The 11,782-nt window shown below is 32.3% G+C and overlaps 1 protein-coding gene across 2 annotated transcripts; it reads left to right on the top strand.

Moving 5' to 3' along the window:
• The first annotated feature begins 324 nt into the window (after nucleotides 1-324).
• Nucleotides 325-4,040, top strand: Fkbp59 (FK506-binding protein 59kD). 2 transcript variants are annotated; one of them, XM_088236591.1, is made up of 7 exons: nucleotides 325-781; nucleotides 920-1,059; nucleotides 1,140-1,260; nucleotides 1,350-1,754; nucleotides 1,835-2,088; nucleotides 2,187-2,297; nucleotides 3,392-4,040. In XM_088236591.1, exons 1-7 carry the CDS (start codon nucleotides 583-585, stop codon nucleotides 3,566-3,568), a joined length of 1,407 nt encoding a protein of 468 aa, XP_088092717.1. In that variant the 5' UTR covers nucleotides 325-582; the 3' UTR covers nucleotides 3,569-4,040. The 2 variants fall into 2 exon arrangements, with proteins under 2 accessions (XP_088092717.1, XP_088092718.1); XM_088236592.1 differs by having other exon boundaries at nucleotides 2,187-2,304.
• The last annotated feature ends 7,742 nt before the right edge of the window (nucleotides 4,041-11,782 follow it).

The following is an 11,782-nucleotide window of genomic DNA, read 5'->3' as shown; positions in this document are numbered from 1 at the left end:
CATAAGTTTCCTTAGCGGTGCCCACATACACCGAAAATTTGCTGGTTGTCAAACGAAAAAAGCTGCCCAAAGGAGCTCTGTAACCTGGTAACCTTAACATGACGTCTGCAACAGACAATATTCAAAATAAATTACGATTCTCTAATATAAATTAATACCTACTAAATCAAAATAAAACTGCGAATGTAAATATGTAATAAAACAATAGTAACATTATCTGCCCCGTTTTTAAATAAACTAGGTAGAAACACCAAAGCACCGCAAAAAATATTGATAAACAGAATACTGCCTGTCAGCGAATGCGAATTATCTTAAATTTCATTCGCATTCGCTGACAGGCAGTTATTCTGTTTATCAATATTTTTTGCGGTGCTTTGGTGTTTCTTCCTGTTTACTGTTACTATTGTTTTCGAGTATTGACACGTGATTTTCATGCGGTTTTAGTTTTGATTGCTCTATATATATTTTACCGTAGTTTTTTCCCTTGCTGTTTAACCTTTTTAGTCATATATCACGGGACGACAATCTCGAACCAACCTCAAAAATTTCATTTGTAAAAACCTTATTATCACACAAATTATAATGTCGGGTGAAGGTGTAGACATCTCTCCCGCTGGAGATAAGGGCGTTTTGAAAAAAATCATAAAAGAAGGAGATGGACCAGATTTACCAAACACAGGCTGCAAAGTTACCGTACATTACACCGGCACATTTACGGATGGAAACAAGTTCGATTCCAGTAAAGACAGAAACTCTCCGTTTGAATTCGATCTTGGAAAAGGTATCGATAACCTGCTATTGCTATAATAGCATATAATTATAATTAAAACTTAATAATTTAATTGTATATTTAAGTACCCATCTTTATTTATTTTTTGATTGAGTGTAAAGGACTGTGTAAATTTGAGGCCATTTTCAGGTTCTGTCATCAAAGCATGGGATATCGCCGTTGCTACTATGAAAAAAGGAGAAGTTTGCACCATTACTTGTGCCCCTGAATACGCTTATGGAGCAAATGGTTCTGGTTCCATCCCTGGAAATTCGACTCTAGTATTTGAGGTGAACTACAAGTACTTAGAAAATCATCTCAAATTACGTCACAATTTTGTACACGATGTAATGGGATTTATTTATTATAGATCGAGATGATCAGTTGGGAGGGAGAAGATTTAAGTCCAAAAAAAAACAAAGGAATTGTTCGGTATATTGAAACACAGGGAACTGGATTAGATAGTCCAACAGAAGGAGCCTTTGTCGATGGTTAGAAATGAGTTTAAATTTCATTAGCGATACGAATTATTGTTCATATATGTGTTGATATACATACTAACGTATATCCTATTTTGCAGTTGAATATATCGGACGGTTACCCGGCAGTGAAACTCCATTTGAAAGCAAGTCTTTACAATTCAACCTCGGTGAGGGCAGTGAGGTCGGCGTTTGCGACGGTGTCGAAAAGGGGCTGGAGAAATTCAAAGTGGGTGAAACTTCTCGATTAGTCATTCATCCAAAGTATGCCTTCAAAGCCAAAGGAAATGAAGAATTAGGAGTCCCTCCGGATGCTGTGGTTGAGTATACAGTAACATTGAAGAGTTTCGAAAAAGCTAAAGACAGCTGGTCCCTCGATAGTGAAGAGAGAACTGTTCAGGCTAAAATTTTTAAAGAAAAGGGTACAAACTATTTTAAAGTTGCCAAATATGCCCTGGCCATAAAAATGTATAAAAAAACAGTTGACTTTCTGGCTTCAGATTTTGGTACGTTTTTAGAAATGCATTATTTTATTTCCATTAAAATTCTTGAGTAGTTTTTAGGTTGAAATATGTGTTTATTTCAGGTTATGAAGGTGATAGCCTGAAAGAAAGAAACGAAATACTATTGTCAGCTTATTTAAATCTTTCGTTGTGTTACCTTAAATGCAAACCGATGCTTCCATTGGAGTCGAAAGAAAACGCCAACAAAGCGTTGGATATTGATTCTAATAATGTAAAAGGACTTTTCCGAAAAGCACAAGCATTGCAAGAAATTGGAGATTTAGAGAAAGCAATCGAACTTTTCTTGAGAATAAAGGAAATTGAACCAGAAAACAAGGTAAATATTATATAAACGTTTTAATTATTCAAAATTATGGTTTAGTTAAATTGATGCTTTAAATATTACCTGAACATGCTATTCACTTTGGTTTCCAGGCAGCAGCAAACCAAGTAATTATTTGCAAAACTGAAATTAAAAAACAAGTTCAAAGGGAGAAGAAAATATATGTCAATATGTTTGAAAAGTTTGCACAGCGAGACAGAGAGGTAAAAGGTCAGAATATTTCTTTATAGAATTTCAGATGCATATGTACATGCAATCAAATCAAAGTTCATGCTTGCTCATTTTTATTCTCTTTGTATTTATAATTAGGACAATTCATCATCATCATCACACACCTAATGGTGCATAGAGCACTGTATTGGTACACCGCAGCCTATCTTAATAATTTTTGTTACATGAGGGTAATCTTACCCATGTAATCATCTGATCAGTCTTACGCTTCAGGTCCCAGTCCAGGAACTATGAAATATTCTACTGTAAAAACACCTTTTTAAATAAATATTTCGTGTCCCGACAGGGAATCGAACCCGAGACCTCTTGCATGGTAAGCATTTTTGCTTGCGCTGACAACTACACCACGAGGCCGACTGGACATTAAGACAATTAAGCGATGCAAATTCATTATTCACATAATCAAAAATATTATTTGTTTTTTTTCTCATTTGCATAGCATCATGGTAGAGTAGGGGAGAAGCAAGTCCAGCTTTATTAATTTGGTGTTGATTTCAAATAAACAAATAATATATAAATAAATAAACAGTTTTACTCGATGGGCATTTGCAGAATTTTGAGATGGTTTTTCTTTTTTTTTTTATCTTATAACTATCGAATAAGCTCATCAAAATTAGAGTTAAAGAATTCTCTCTCGGAGAATTGTCTAAATTGAAGATATCTGTAAAAACTCATTTTTTATGTGGGTATTATTGTGCCCAGTAAAGAATACAGTTCTGTGTGTGACATAGAACCAGAAATCTGAGCACCCGCTTTTGACTCTATGTTTATTCCCAGGTAAAAATCCTCTAAAGAAAATCAAGTGGGGATTAGTCTGCCCGGGTTCAATTTTCAGTATGGGTGGTTTTACACTGCAAAATTTCATAGTGCCTTGACTGGTACCTGATTACTTTATCTGTATGTATTATAAATGATCGCTAATATTCTGCAATTGCCGTGCCCTAAGCAACATTGGCTGTCAACATCCGTAAAAAAAATTTTTTTCGCTATTTACTTTTACTTAGAAATATGTATTATATTATATATATTACATATTATGTATATTATTACCTTTGTTTATCGCCAGACGGAGCAGCTAACGGCGAAGGCACAGCCTGATGTGATGGGTGAGGCCTTGGGAGAGTGGGGAGGGGCAGCGGGGGAGTGGGCACACAGTGAGCGCAACAGGGAACCGACAGAGTTTGAGAAAGAAAACCCCAACATTCTCATGTTGGACAAAGATGGGCAATTTCAAAATATGTAATCTGAGCTCGAGGCCTTTACGCCATTACTATTCATTCCCTAAGTTTGGATTCCTGGCTACTATTGCTCCACGTGCCTTAGGTGGTATTGCTTAAGTTCTCCAGATATTCATACCTCTACGGTTGTTGTCTGATATATTTAAGTTGACTAAATGAAAATCGTTGATGATGCATTTTTTTAAACTGCATGTGTCATTTCTGAGCATTTTTTTTTGTTTTAAAAAAAATAGGCTAACGCTGGTTTATTATTGGTTTTTATTTTGTTTTATTTAAATCTATGATTTTTCAGTTTTTTTATGAAATATGTATTTTTTTCAAGTATGTAATTTTTTAGATGTTAGACATTGCAATAATATTGAAAGTTGTGTTTAATTTTCATTAGCTCATCAAAAATTTTCTACTGCAATATTATAGCATAATAATATTATGTAGGTGTACCTTCAATCTTTCCAATAAAAGCGTTTTTCCTAAGCACACATGGTTTTATTTCTGAATATTCATTCCATTCCTATGGTATTATTAATATATTATGCCTTTAACTAAATACCCGCAATCATTTTTTTTTTTTTGCACCACTGTTGTGGCCTGTTGGCCAGGAGGCCCAATTACAGTGGTGAATTACAGCTTGGGCTTGGAACCCAGGAGAAAAATCACATTTTAAATTATTGTGTTCTCATCGGGAAATGAACCTTCCGTGCGTGAGTCAAGCGTCCTAACCATGAAGGCCGAAATTATATGCACATCTTACTTTTGCATGTAATTTTGCAAAACAGCAAAATAATATTGTTGCAAATATAGTAAGTATAGGATGCCCCCAGATTTTACAAAAATAATTAAATATATAAGCTTTTTTACAGGGCATACGCAAATCTCCCAAAATACCAAACTGATAAACTTCAATCTGTTTTCAATGCAGCAGCAAGGCTCATTACGGAAGTAAAAAAGTATTCTCACATCTCACGACATCTTCAAGATTTGCACATGTTAAAAAGCCCAGAGAGAATAAAATACAAGGTTTGCTGGACAGTTTTCAAATCCCTTCATGAAATGGCTCCAAGATACCTATACCAGACCTTTGTATAAGGGATAATACACGTCAAAGAAAATCTACTCTTAGGTCAGCATTTGATTCAAGCGGAGGAAAACTTGTCGAAATCCGGCGCTCCCCAAACACTATATTCGGAGATCGTGCTTTTGCCGTTGCCGGCCCCTCTGCCTGGAACCAATTGCCTTCAAACTTATGAATCATCAACAGTCAACAATCAATTTAGATCCCAACTAAAATCTCACTTCTTTAGTTTATCATACCCTCAATTTTAAATCAGAAAATATAATATGTCACTTTAGCTCAATTAGAATGTAAGGTTAAATATACAATCGTTAAGCGCCCTTGAGGTGATTTTTCACAAAAATAGCGCTATATAGATCAGCCAAATATTTTTATTATACGCCCTAGCCTTCATACAAGTGGGTGAAATAATTAAGTAGATTCTCACCCATATAAAGGTTTAGATTAGTAAATAGATAATTTTAATTTGCGGGCAGGTTGAACTTCCTCATTGAAAGCCAAAAAAGGAATAAAAAGGCACAATAATTCTTATAATTTTATTTACATAACCATATTACAAAATCAGTCTCAGTACCTGGGTAATGCATGGAATTTATCAACTATTTACATTTTGGGCACCATACATTTATATTTACTATAATACGCAATTATTTTGAAGGACTTACAGAAATAAAATAACACTGCATTTCTGTCAACCTCTTTTAAAATTATGAATGTTGATTCAAATCATCAGAATTGATCCAATCAAATGAAAATTTATGCCATGGAAGACATAAAAAAAAGATGTGTGGTTAATTTGTTAGCACAAGTCAGGATGATATAAATTATACAACAAAACTCTGATTCTGGACACAATATGAATGTCTCTTTTCAAATAAAAAAAAAAAATATACATAATATATGTATCTAATTAATTGTCTTTTAAGTGTAGGTACATAAAAATTTATTTTGTAAAAAAATGGCAAGAAATGAAGAGGCCATTTTTTATATGATAACCATAAAATGCATGAGTATGTGCATTCAGTAAAACTAGATATGTAGATGGAAAATCAGATAGAGCAATTGACAAACTTAGTAAATAACCAATCAACTATGTACTGCCAGCATCTAAAGATGAACTGGGACAACTCACAAGAAACCATCAAAGATTTTACAGGCAAAAAGTTCAATTAAAAGTATGATAATATATCCTCTTATGTTTTAAAAATTAAAAATAATTTTCCCGGGTCTTCTTTGGGTTGACTTAAAAGGGAAAAACTGGCTTGACCAGGACATATTTAGATCTATAATATGTATAAATAAAATTATTATGAAGAAACCATAACATTATTAAAGTACTTTTATTAACCTTCAGCACATGTAATTTATTTTAGGTTTTGGTGTTAAAATAGCCATGTTCTGCCAGTACAATCTTGGGAACACTATATAGAGTGTTGGTTGGTATAAAATGGTTTCAGGTACATACTTATTAGTAAATATTATACATGATAATATGAAGGTACAAAATAATGCTTTCATTTTTTGCATATAAAAAAACGTATCCTTAAGTTCACATTATATACAATTTTGATGTTCTTTTAGGTCATGAACATTTTACATGCAATTTTTTTTTTACATCTTAGTCAAAATAAAATGTTACCAATTTTTTAACTATAACATTCATGTGGCATTGCATTAGAATGTATTGTTTTTCAACTTTTAACAATTTAACACATAAATATATCTATAATTATTTAAATAAGATAGAATATTCTTCTAATTTAAACAAACACAGATATTTTTTACCTATTCGGCTTCAATTTAAGGAATGATATGACTTATTTAAATTGAAAATTTAGAAAAATATACATACATACATTAATTTATAAACATGAAACTTTATAACATCAGGGTAAAAGCCAAGTTCAAATGATTAGTATTTCTAATTTTGACAATATTGCTTCATATCACAGCAGAAAAAATATTTTTATAAATTAAACTAGGTAGGTAGGTACTGGTTTTATACAATATTGAGCATGCATGATGTCGTCACTTGCGTACTGATCCAAAAATATAATTTGACCTTTTTTCAAAACTGAAATTCATTAGATTATTAACTAGAATAGAAGATTATTTGTACCTTCTGAAAATCTGTTTAAATTGAGGTAAGTGGTGTTGTGGTCTAAGTGACGATATTTTTAATTCCATACAACGTAAACATATACAAATTTGATAAAGTTTAAAATTGTTTTCCTATGGATTAAATCTGTTGTAAGCACTCAACGGCAATACGGCAGTAGAATACCTAACCTAAAAACAGTTTTTTTTCTTAAGAGTATAGACTTTATAAACACATGAACATGCCCAAATTTGTATTTTAAAATTTCTTATTAAAACATTACTAAGGTAAAATCGCGCTTATCTTAGGAAGTAGACAACTGCCTGCCATGTTTCCAAGGTAAAAAAGATTCAACCGGTTTTAACCCAACAAATATGACTTCAACGCAGCATACAACCGATGGATCAAAGGATGCATAATTTATGTTTTACGGATCAAAGGATGCATAAAATAAAAAAAGGACATGCATAACTTATGTAATTCAAATTAACGAAAAATTAGTTTCCTGTATATACTCGTATATATATATATATATATATATATATATATATATATATATATCGACACTCCCTACGTATATAACTGAGATTTTAGTTATTTTCTGTTTTTATTAATTTCTAAACCTATTTTTTTTCTCTATATAATGGTATAATTTATTTTTTTCAATTTTTAAAATTTAGTTAGATATTGTGAAAAGTAATTTGTTCTATCTACAATTCAGAAAATCTTTCCCGTGTTAAACGTTCCATCTTGACTTGTACCCGTATACAGCGGAACGAATCCACTACGCCATCTTGAATCGGTGTAGCAAGTGTTAGTTGGAACCGAACCATTGAAAGAGTGCACGTTTTGACGAGCTTTCCAACTTAAAACTATTGTTAAAACTATTATTTTCTGACAAAATTTGCTGCACAGGAAAAGAAAAAACGAGGGACCACTTCCGAGGAAACACATAAGCAAACTTATTATGTTAAATACAGTTTGCCAAAAATTACCTATGAAGATGATGCGCAATACATAGAGCAATCTTCTTCCGAGGTATATGTTTGCAAAATTATCTTCTTAAATACATTTGCGATAAGCCAGCGCACTGTTATAACAGCAATATCTAAATATAAGACAGGTTTGGGGACCATTGAAACCGATAAGAGGGGATCTCGAGCCAAGTCAAAAATAATAAATGAAGAAATGGTAGAAAGTGTTTTAGCGCATGTTAAATGTTTTTCACCTATTGAATCTCATTATGTCAGGAAAAAGTCTTCTAAACTATATTTAGATGGAGATCTGACTATAAGAAAAATGTTTGAATTGTATATTTGATTTTTAGAACAAAATTTCCAGAAAAAGGTGTCATCAGAGAGACAATATTGGGATATAATTAGGAAAAAAAAAATCTAAATATTGAGTTCTTTATTCCAAAAAAGATCAATGCCACGCATTCAAAAACCAAAGTAATTCCTCAGAAGAACAGTCTCTACACCGACTCAATCATCTAAAAAATAAAGACCTGGCGCAAGCAATGAAGGAAACAGATAAAAAAAACTGCGCTGTCTTCTTCAGGGTCAATAGTTTGTAGTTCTTTTGACTTTCAAAAAATATTGAATGCTCCTCATGAAATGAGTTCATTATATAATAAGAGAAAGTTAGGAGTGTACAACTTTACTGTCTTTGATTTTTCGAAAGTAGCTTTTTGCTACATGTGGCAATGGTAGGTTTGAATTTTATTCAAAGGAAAGTTACTGAACAAGGTGCTACTGAATTTCGGTTTTGGTCAGATAATTTCTCGGGCCAAAATCGAAATAGACTGGTTTTCGCACTCTACATGCATGCAGCTCATCTATATAAAATCACAATCATTCATCGATTTCTTGAAAAAGGGCACACACATAACGAAGGGGACAGTGCACATGCACTTATTGAAAGGTGTGCCAAAAATAAAACGTTATATAACCCAGATCAGTGATATACTCTTGTACAATGTGCAAAAGTTACCGAGAAACCATATACAGTTGTGGAAATTGGCCAGGAGGAAATATTTGATTTTAAAAAACTTATCACAGATCAACAATGGAAGAAAAATTCCAAAAACGAAAACGTTTAGTGGTCAAAAATAAAAGAAATTCAAGTAAAACGTGATGAACCATGCGTTCTTCTTTACAAATACGAACTAGACGATGAACCATTTTTTGAAATTCTAATTTCCCCAAACACGCAAACAAGATCACGTTCCACCAATGACAACACAGTGTTACAGCCGTGTTATAATGGAACAATACCAATAACAATATCAAAATACAATGATTTAATGTGTTTGTGTAAAGACAAAATAATACCAACGCAATATCACAGTTTTTTTACCAGCATTGTTTTTACTGAAGCTAATACCAATACAGACCCTGATTCAGGCTAATGTTTCAACTATGCAGGTTCTTTAATTTATTTAATGTCAGTTTCAAAACAAGGTTCTTTAAATCCAATATGTTATTTTAATTTCTGAATCCTAAAAAAGAGAATTTGTTTTTTAAATTTCATTAAATTTTCCCCCCCTTCATAATACATACTGGTGTTTTATTTCTAACTTTAAGATCCAACAAACTAGCAAGTAATTCCAAAAAATTTCAGATCACTTTTTTTCTTTAAAATTTTATTTTTTATTTTCAAAAATTTATAATTATATATTAAGTACTTATATTTATAACATTCTATCACTAAATTTCAGTTAACAATTTTTTTTTCAAATTCTGCCTAATTATCAATTGCAAATAGTAGTTTTACATGTAATGATTTTATTAAAAAATATATCGTATTACAAGACATGGTACTTCAACATTATTATGTATCTTCTCTGATGTAAAAAGTAGCAAGTGGTAGAAAGAACTCTTCGACGTCTCTGCATTCCAAAGTATACAGTACTAAATACCAAAATGTTTAGATCTGCTCTCCTGTAAAATCAGGATTTTGCAGATAGGACGTTATACATAGGGAGTGTCGATATATATTATGTTCATACTCCTCTATGAATATAATATAACAAGCCGAGCAATAAAATTAACTTCTTTGTTAATTAGGTTTTTGTTCATTATGAAAATTGGTCTAAATCCATGTAAGTGGTGTTGTGGTGACAATATTTTTAATTTCATAACCTGATGTTTTAAATAAGACATTTAAAGAAAATTTTAATTAAGAGATTTAGGAATCTAAATTAGAGAAATCCCGCTCGCATAAACACAATTTTAACACATAATTTATTCCAGAAATTTGATTTAGGTACATGGAATTTAAAACACTTCTGTATTTATTTTTTTTGTTTACAATCCATCCATTTATTTACATAAAATATAGTTATTTATGATATTGTTGTTAGGAAATGGTTTGAAAATTTCAATATTTGAGTAATAATAGGAACTCAAGTATTTATCTTTAAAAAAAAAAGTAAATGAACGTAAGAGAGTGAAACAAGGAAAGAAACTAGAGAAATTGCTGAAGGTAAGCAAAGGAATAAGAATGACCCAAGAATTCCCAAAACAGTAATGAAAGTAAATGTATGACAGCAGTAATAGGAAAAGATGGAAAATGGTGACGAATGATAGTAGAATAAAAAAGAGATCAAAAAATACTTTGAGGAGGCGAATGAAACACACACAGGGAATATAGGCAGTGCAAAACCTTTTCAAGTTAGTTAAAATGCAGATGATGATATACGACAGAGATAAGTTTGGACGAAATAAGAAGTACTGCCAAATATATCAATACCTGAGTTCTAGAGGGCAACAAATCGATTTTTTACCGTTTGGAGTTAGGGATGCAAAAAAGTTAAAAAAGGGTTTGTTAAAGCTAGATAGATAATCTAATAACACTTAACATATTGAAAGTAATCATGAAATACATTATAGATAAATGACTATCTTATGAAAAAAAAACGTCAATATCTCTGAAATAGGTTTATGTAAATGTTGCCCTCTTAAATTCCGATATCAATATAAAGAACGGACAAGCACAAGGTTTTGGTAATGTTGCTACAGAGTTTATAAAGCCGGGTGGTGAAATAATTTTTGTATAGCTAGCAGTTAGAAATATTTCAAATGCGTAAACAATGTTAGCATATTTGTTTTGTTATTATTATAATTATGTAACAAAATGCACAAAATTAATGCATATTTACCCATCTAAATAATAATTATATTATATACACTTCTTCTTCTTCATACTGTGGTAGATCCGGGGATCTGTTTGTAATCTACTTGTATTAAGAAATAATAAATCATAAAGGAGGGAAAGGGGCGATGCTGGCCAACTCAAATAACAACCTCACCTGCTCGACGTCTCCCCTGCTAGATAACTGACGAGGCTCTGACAACCAAAAATTCGTGGGATAACCGTAACACCAGCTCGGACTTGAATCTCCGTAGCACATGAGGAAGGAGATCCGGAAAGATGCCCTATACCAACCCGTCTGAACAGCATGGTATGGAGCTACATAATTGTGTGTATAAAGATAGACAAAAAAAACAAACAAATCCCTTCTGGTTGCCATCCTAATGTTGCCAATAGCAGTGATCAGCAGAAAGAGGCGGCGATTCAGGAGATTTGGAGAGTGTAGACTGCAACAAGATGACTTTGGCTACGATCAAGGACATGAGAACATCAACATACAAACCACAAAAGAACCGCAAACAAAACATTTATTTATTTAATCGCTACTTTTAATTGTAGAACACAAAAACCGAAGAACTAGAAGAACAAACAAAGATTAAATGGCATGTCTTAGGTATTTCTCAAGTTAAATGCGGAGGAGAGGATTGCCTTGTCTTGAAATCAGGCCATATGTTTTACTATAGAGGCAACACTAACGAAACAACTGGCGAAGGATTTCTAATGAACAAAAACATTGAAAATCGAGTTACCTGTGTTAAGTCAATATCAGACAGAGTCATATACCTGATACTAAAGATAAACAATAGGTAGAGTTGAAAGGTGATTTAAGTGTATGCACCAACATCTTCAGGCACTAATGAGGAACTAGAAGAATTCTACGATGATATGAGTCAA

Source organism: Micrasema longulum, unplaced genomic scaffold (assembly GCF_059751315.1).
Source record: "Micrasema longulum isolate JH-2025_06_02 unplaced genomic scaffold, ASM5975131v1 h1tg001578l, whole genome shotgun sequence".
Lineage (NCBI taxonomy): Eukaryota > Metazoa > Arthropoda > Insecta > Trichoptera > Brachycentridae > Micrasema > Micrasema longulum.
The sequence above is the reverse complement of the archived record's forward strand: the minus strand, read 5'-3'. Positions and strand labels throughout refer to the sequence as shown.